Source organism: Nicotiana attenuata, unplaced genomic scaffold (genome assembly GCF_001879085.1).
Source record: "Nicotiana attenuata strain UT unplaced genomic scaffold, NIATTr2, whole genome shotgun sequence".
Classification (NCBI taxonomy): Eukaryota; Viridiplantae; Streptophyta; class Magnoliopsida; order Solanales; family Solanaceae; genus Nicotiana; species Nicotiana attenuata.
The window spans coordinates 64058-72500 of NW_017670827.1; the positions used below are offsets into that span (position 1 = coordinate 64058).

Genomic DNA, 8443 nt, shown 5'->3' on the forward strand with positions numbered 1-8443 from the left:
AGGATAAAAAAGAAGAGCAATTCAAAGAGAAAGAGGACATCCAAAAAACAGGAACGTGAGGATTATGAAGAAGAAGAAGAAGAAGTGGTTATTGAGGAACTTACCGAGTTTAGTTGGTTTATTGAAGAATTAACGAATGAAAAAGGTGGTCAACTACGTAAAAGGCCTCGACCTTTCCTGTGGTATCACATGGGCATCTGCCGAAAAAGTATTCTTTCCATTTCGACTTAAGCCAAGGTCGGGCCAGAGATCTACGCACTACTTTTTTGGAATTCTGCACTTTAGATAAAACTATATATGTGTATGATTCCATGGGCAATATAACATATGAGCGTGCGCTTGAACATGTCAAAAATTATGCCCTGTTGATCCCACACTGTCTCCGATGCTTGGACTTTGGCACACACAATAAAAGTTATGGGGTAAATCCTGTGGAAAAATTTCAAATTAAGTGGATGAGCACACTGTTGCAGGGTAACAAGTACGTGTTTCGCATATGTTCTTTTTGTAGTGTTGATTGTGGTGTATTCTTAGCTCAGTTTATACCTCTTTTGAAATGACTTTTTCAGCGATCACGCAAATGAATGCAAACAAATAGTGCAGATAAGCACAGAAATCCGCCCCTCGGCACAGCACTCAGTCATTAGACAATGCCAGGCAATCAGGTAGATATTGCACGAAGTAGCACAGACAACAGATAATGGCAGACAAATTAAATAAAGTAAACACATAGAACAGTACTAGTACCGCTGCGGCGTGCAGCCCGATCCATTTATCGTCGACGACGCTCACTGGGGGTGTGCAGACTCCGGGAGGGGCCCTTTACGGCCCAAGCGCAATATCAAGCCATCTCGTGGCATCAAGTCTAGGCCCTCGACCTCATCTCAGTATCAATATAACACTGCTGCGGCGTGCAGCCCGATCCAAAAGTATCCTCACACACAGGCCCTCGGCCTTACTCAGTCAAAAATCACATAAGCCCCTCGGGCAATAGTAAAACATGTTGCTCAGCCCAAAAATAGTATAGGAAATATCATTTCAAGTGTTAAAGCAAAATAAACTTGGCTGAGTTTTGAAAACAGTGGAAAATACATGACCGAGTTCAAGTATAAAATCAAACAGTGAGGAAATATCAACAACCATCCCCGAAGGGGTTCAAATAATTGGCACGAAGCCCAAATATGGCAATCAGCCCAAATTACGATGATAACAAATAAGTTTCAGTCAAATATACGGTAAAATCATCAATCGGGACGGACCAAGTCACGATCCCCAACAATAAAAGTCCCCACGCTCATCATCCAACGTGTGTCTCGCCTCAATACAGCACTACGATGTGCAATTCGGGGTTTCAAACCCTCAGGATATCATTTACAATCATTACTCACCTCGAACCGGCGAAATCTCTAGCTCGCGACGCCTTTGCCCCTCAAATCGGCCTCCACGCGCGTCGAATCTATCCAAATTTAGAACGAATACATCACAATATGCTAAGGGAACAAAGCCCAAGCGAAAACAATCGAAAAATATCAAAAATCCCGAAATTAGCAAAACCCGAGCCCACTTCTCGAAACTCAAAAATTTTCACATCAACGGGTTCCTTATCTCGCCACGAGTCCATACATACCAAAAACTCTCAAATCCGACCTCAAATGGCCCTTAAATTTCTAATTTAAAAATCTCAAAACCAAGCCCTAGTTCTTCCATTTTTAGTTAGATTCCCATGAATTTCTAGGTAAATTTCACAATATAATCACGTTTTTGGTTCATAGAACTTACCTCCAATCAATCCTCCTTGAATCCCTCTTCAATTTCTCCCAAAGAGCTCTCAAAATACTCAACAATGGTGGAAAAATGACCTAGGCTCGCGGATGAAATATTTTAAAAACCTTTCTGCCCAGCTATAATTTCCTTCTATGCGATCGCGGCCCCAGGCTCGCGATCGCGAAGAGCAAATTCCCAAGGCTTCAAAAACGTGCTGTGCGAACGCGACAGGAGCTCCGCGAACGCGATGCTTTACTTTCCAAACCTACGCGAACGCGGCTCATATGATGCGAACACGAAGAATAAAATATGCTGGCCCCCAGATCCTCTTATGTGAACGCGGGCTATACCACGTGAACGCGAAGCTTCCGCTTCCAATACTATGCGAACGCGACCCTATGACTGCAATCGTGAAGGCAAAATTTCCTCTGCAATAACTGCTGAAATTCTGCAATTTCTTCCAAGTTCAAAACTCCCCGATAGCCATCTGAAATCACCCCGAGGCCCCCGGGACCTCAACCAAAAGCACCAAAACATCCTAAAACATCATTCAAACTTGTTCCAATCATCAAAACACCTCAAACAACACTAAAACCATCGAATTACATCGAATTCAAGCCTAAGTTCTTCTAAAACTCTCGAAACACGCATTTGATCAAAAACCCAACCAAATCACCTTCGAATGACCTGAAATTTTACACACACATCCCAAATCACATAACGAAGCTACAACAACTCTCGGAATTCCATTCCGACCCTCGGATCAAAATCTCACCTATCAACCGAAAATCGCCAAATACTAACTTCGCCAATTCAAGCCTAATTCTACATCGGACCTCCAAAACCAATCCGATCGCACTCCTAAGTCACAAATCACCTAACGAAGCTAACCAAACCATAAAAACTCCGATCCGATCTCATATGCAAATAAGTCAACTTTTGGTCAAACCTTTCAAATTCATAGCTTCCAATTGAGACTGTTCTTTCAAGTTCATGCCAATTTCCGTGAAAACCAAACCAACGATCTACATCAGTCACAACACATTACTCAGGGCAAGTCATGCCCGAGAACTGGCGATCAAAGTGCAAAAGCTCAAAACGACCGGTCGGGTCGTTACAGTGTTTGTTAAGGATATGTATTTCACATACTGTAAGCCTGAAGTTTTTTCTTGCTGAAGTCATTGCGTACTTTTTTAAAATGCAACCAAACCTGTAAGCCTGCTCAACAAAAATGAGTGGTTTGTAATTTAGCAATATATAAAAGAGTCCAAGAGCTTTTTTTTATTCCTATGAAAAAAGAAAATCACATTTCAAATATGTCATACAATAATGAAAATCTAAATTCAGACCAAGGATTATTGAACGTTTGAGTATTTTTCAGCGTGTTTCTTGGAATATGGATGAGGTGCTGGAAAGACAAGCAAATTGTTCTGTTATGCCCAACTTGTTTACATCGACTACATTTGGTAGTCTTCAATGGTACTGATTCAGTCGCAGGGATATGCCTCTTCTTTTGTCTTTTTCCTTGTAAAATCTCTACATCGGGAGGTTTTGTGATCTCAGATTCTACATTTTGTGGAATATCCCATGATTTTTGATCTCCCACGATATTCACATGTCCTTCATATGTTTTGAACCTTGTTTCCTTTGAATACCATTTTGAGCAGTAATCATATTTCTGCAAATATCTCTTATTAATAGTAGCAATTACATGTGGACAGGGCAATTCATCAAGTTGGAATTCCAAGCAGTCACAAGTTCTCTTCTTTAAGTCCACAATGAATTCGATTCATTCACTATTTATTCTAAATAACATTGAATCAAGGTTGAACACCTAAGAAGGAATAAAAATTTAAGATAAACTATATTAATGTATTGTTGCTTCAAAAAGAAAAAGTATGAAGTTTTTTAAATGTAAGCAGTAAATCACTACAACAGATATAAAAAGCTGAAGTAAATCCTGAAGTTAATAAATATACTCACTAACATTTTGCAAGCCAAGTCCATCTTCTTAGTCATCTCTTCTTTTGCCCATATTGATACATTGTGAAAAGTTTCACTTGCTATTTTCTCCGTTCGTAAAACCACTCTCCCAACATTTCTTGGATGAAATCTAACATTCTTAAAATAGGCATATCTCTCGCTTTTAGTAAGACGGAATTCATTGATTCTACCATGTTGGTTGTTAGCATATTATAACGTCGCCGTGGGAACCACGATCGAGCCCATCTCTCTGGAGGCTCTTCCATTATGTAATTGTATGTTTTCTTGTCAACACTTTTGAGTTGCGACATTAACTGATTAAAATCTTCACGTTTGTATGACCTTGCAGCACTTTGAAAAAGATTTATTACCGTGGCTTTTGCATGTCTTTGCTTTAAATTTTTCTCAGAGAGATAGAGGCAGATACCATGGTGAGCTTCAAGATAAACTTTTCTAATTCTATTTGCGATCGATTGGTTTCTATCTGACAAGAAAACCAGTTCACGACAGACTTGAATTGCTTTTCTCATTTCCCCGAAGAACAAAATGTATGCCTCATTGTTTTCTGAATCTGCTACACCAAAAGATAGAGGAAAGATTTGATTGTTTGCATCCTTTGATACAACAACAAATAGAACACCACGATATTTTGACTTTAAAAACGTCGCATCTACTGCAATAACGGGTCTACAGTAGGACCAACCAGTTATTGATGCCGCAGGAGCAAAGAACATATAAGCAAATCTATACAGTGAAACACAAAAAAACAAATCATAAGGTGTGAAGTTTTTCAAATAGGAACATTTGAAACTTCAGGCTGATGGTTAGTATTGTTTTGCTTACCTATTCTGCTCATCTCTTTTTATGCTTGTGTACGTTCCTGGGTTTCTGCGTACCATTATGTGTAGGTATGAAGGAAGAATCTGGTAGTTCTCTTCCGGTGTTCCCCTTATGCAAGCAATAGCTTTTTGAATATCGCGCCATGCCTTGTAATAACCAATGTCAATTCCAAATTTCTTTTTCATTTCATTTTCTGCAAAGGCTGGTGTAACCTCTATCTTTTTGTCTCGAACATGTTCTATAATTTGTTCACTTATAAAATTTGATGTAGCATGCTTCTGATCTGATTTTCTTGCATCAACCGTGAATTCATGGTTATGATATTTTATCACCCTGAAAAGTGTGAAATTTTTTATTCTGTTGGCACGTACATTCCAACCACATTTCTCCACGATGCATTTCAGCTCGTATCTCTTTGAACATGATCTAACAGCAGTGAATTCTACTTTTTGGTTTATCTCCAAGGTGCAGAAAAATTTAGTCATGTTTTGCTTGTTCTCAAAAATTGATCCTACTCTTACTTCCTCAGGCAACGCATCGTGCCTAAGTATTTTACATGGTGGAGATTCTTTCAGCTTTCTCCTCACTCTTTTTCTTGATTTCTGAGAAGCATTAGAAGTGTTTCAGCAATTTCTTCAATTCTATCTGATGTTATCGGTATAAGCTCTATAACTTCATCTTCGTTGTTGCTTATCATTGCAGAAGGTAACCAAAAACTTTGTTGGATTGTGTGTTGGTTGTCAATTTGCATTATTAGCTGTCCTTCTTCTTCTTGGTCATCGACAAACTGGTATGAATTTATTGGAGGAGTGGGTAATTGTTGCAGCATTGTATATTCTGAAGCAGCTGTAATGTTAGAAGGTTGTTGCTCGTTGTCTACTTCCATTATTGGTTGTCCTAGTTCATGTTGATAATCAGCAAAAGGTTCTGAATCTATTGCATATGCAAGAGATTGTTTGAATGCTGCAGATTCTGAATGTTGTATTTTTTCGACGATGAAATGGCAATTCTTGTAGGCTGAATCAGTTGTAAGCAAATGTATACAGGTACTGAGTTCTTCATCTGAAGTTACAAGCATTCCTTTGCTTGTATTTAGTTTGATATCAAACCATACCTTTAGTGAATATCTGCTTGAATCAATATTTGTAACTTCGCTAATTTTCTTCAAGAAAGTATTGAACGATACTTGCTTATTAAGCAGAACAAGTTTTGTATCATGATCCAAGTATTTGAAATCTAGAGTCCACCTCCCATTGAATGTAATAACAACGCAAATCGAACTCATCCTGCAGAAGCATGTTTAGTGCCAAGTATTAGGAAAGTGAACAGATAAATTTAATTATGAAGTTTATAAAAAATGTAAGCACATTGAAGTTGAAGTTGAGCAAATGGACTAGAACATTTTCGGCTTGTTTATAGTGAAGTTTTTGAAAAAAAGCTCATGAAGAAGGTGATTAATGCAGGACAAGACTTGAGAATAAACTAAATTTAACTTCAGCATGCAGGAGAAAATTACATAGTGCAGGAGGAAAACTTTTAGGTTGTTTGTCCTGAAGTTTTTACAAATGAACTAAAAAAGATGCTGAAGTTTTTGAAAAAGCTGTATGACAAAATTAGTGAATCCACGACAAAAACTTTAGCTTATTAAGTGCAGAAGTTTTTAGAAATAAACTAAATAACTTCCGCATTTTCGGCTGAAGTTGTTTGAAAAAGCTGTATGACAAAATTAATGAATCTAGGACAAAAACTTCAGCTTATTAAAAAAAACTAAATAACTTCCGCATTTTCGGCTGAAGTTGTTCGAAAAAGCTGTATGACAAAATTAATGAATCTAGGACAAAAACTTCAGCTTATTAAGTGCCGAAGTTTTCAGAAATGAACTAAATAACTTCAGCACATTGGGCTGAAGTTTTAGCAAATGAACTAAATAAACTTCAGTATGTTTCAGCATGAAGTTTTAGAGTGCATTAATTGTATAGTATACAAGAGTAAACGTAACAAATACAATTAAAGTAGTAATTATTTTGCGTTAGGGTATGTGTTAGTGTAATAATTACATTCCTATCACATTCATGCACGATTTCCATTAGACGTTTAAAATTCCTCTATGCCTTTTCATATGCCATGCAGAAGTTTTTTCGCCTATATAAGTACGCTATTGTCACGACCCGAACCGGCCCGGTCGTGATGGCGCCTCTCGTGAAGACAAGGCCAGTCGACACAACACTCACATTAGCCCCTTGAGCATTAAGAGTCATTTTAAAGCCTTTAATTAAGCAATGTTTCATAATAACTTCTGAAATAACAGTGCGGAATAAAAATACAAGCCCGACCTCGGGGTGTCACTAGTCATGAGCATCTATCAAGGTCTGAATTCGACAAGAAGTCTAAAATAATGTACTAAATACAGTAATAACAATGTGAGGAAGGGAGCGGTGCTGCGAACGTCGTGCAACCACCTGCTAACTCTGATAACTCCGCGCCTGAGCAAATCAACACCCGCTACCGAGTTTCAATATACCTTAATCTGCACACGAGGTGTAGGGAGTAATGTGAGTACTCCAACCCAGTAAGTAATAAGAGTAAATAAAGACTGAGCAGTAGGAAATAATTAATCCACATTCGCGTTCGGCTCAATAAACACAACAGGCTTTCAAATCATAATACGAGTCAACCTTCCCTTTTAAAATCCAGCTTTTAGTAAAAATCGTTTTTGAAATACTTTCCAGCAGTTTCAGTAGGGGTTTAATACTATTTAAAGTAATAATAGAGATTAAAGCCATAATCGGACCCTCGGACAAAGCATAGTTCGTAAAACAGCCCCTCGGGCAAAACAGTAATCATAAACACTTCATAACTTGAAAACCTCCGTGGAAATAACCAAATGCCAAATCAGTGATTAGTTTCTGAACATCTCATAAACCCCAGTTTAAATAAAAGTTGTTTTTAAAATATTTATTCAACTTTCCGACAGAGGCTCAATATAAAGATGAGTGGAAACAGTCAATAAATCAACATATTCGATAGAAACTCGCTTTAACGAGGAGTGAAATCAATAAGTTCATAAACAGGCCTCTCAGGCAAACATAACTCATATGCATGTATATATCTATCGCCCCTCGGGCTAGCATCTCTGTCACTCCGGACTCAACTCTTACCAATCAGTACTCGTACTCAGCTTTCGCGCTCAATAGGTACCATATAGTTACCGCTGCGGCGTGCAGCCCGATCCATATATCGCTGCGGCGTCCAGCCCGATCCATATACTTCGTCGACGATGCTCACTGGGGGTGTGCAGACTCCGGGAGGGGCCCCTTACGGCCCAAGCGCAATATTGCTGCGGCGTGCAGCCCGACCCATATAAGTATTGCTGCTTCGTGCAGCCCGATCCGTATCCATATATATATATATACATATATTGCTGCGGCGTGCAGCCTGATCCATAGATATATAATCCTCACAACTAGGCCCTCGGCCTCTCTCAGTCATTAACCTTACCATCAGACTCTCAGTATATCTCAGTCATCAATCTCACAATCAGACCCTCGGTCTATCTCAATAAAACAGGGAACTCAGCCCAAAACAGTTTCCACATTTTAAGAATATAGTGATAAAGCCAGATTTGAGAAATAAACAGGTAACACATGACTGAGGACATGCTTTCAAACAATTAGAGTGAGGATAGATAGTAAAAATGCCCCTAAGGGTCTCAACAAGTCGGCACAAGGTCCCAAACATGGCATACAACCCAAAATATAATAACATCAAACAATTAACTATCAAATACGCATTAAAGTACTCGTTCGGGAAGGACTAGGTCACAAGGTGCTCTACCCCACCCTCGTCATCTAGCGTG

General features: G+C 38.8%; 2 protein-coding genes across 3 annotated transcripts in view; one reads left to right on the forward strand and one right to left on the reverse strand.

Annotated features, from left to right (window-relative positions):
* LOC109243714 overlaps nucleotides 1-5713 on the forward strand; it is a 29740-nt gene extending 24027 nt beyond the window's left edge. Inside the window, exon 6 of one of the 2 annotated variants that reach the window (XM_019410695.1) lies at nucleotides 5290-5713. The gene's annotated coding sequence lies outside the window, so the exon portion shown is untranslated. Of the gene's footprint in view, nucleotides 1-3145; nucleotides 3591-5289 lie in introns of those variants that run through there. The other variant, XM_019410696.1, reaches the window with a different exon arrangement.
* On the reverse strand, nucleotides 3828-4772 carry LOC109243712. Its single transcript, XM_019410688.1, has 2 exons — nucleotides 4591-4772; nucleotides 3828-4491 (listed from the first exon to the last, which is right to left on the reverse strand). The coding sequence occupies exons 1-2, from the start codon at nucleotides 4770-4772 to the stop codon at nucleotides 3828-3830; spliced, it is 846 nt and encodes a 281-aa protein (XP_019266233.1).
* Nucleotides 5714-8443: the final 2730 nt, after the last annotated feature.

Excerpts from the sequence above, each read along its gene's own strand:
- LOC109243712 (XM_019410688.1), bottom strand. The coding sequence starts at position 4,772 with ATGAAAAAGAAATTTGGAATTGACATTGGTTATTACAAGGCATGGCGC. Across the intron at positions 4,492-4,590 it reads AAAAGAGATGAGCAGAATAG|ATTTGCTTATATGTTCTTTG; the intron begins GTAAGCAAAACA and ends TTCACTGTATAG.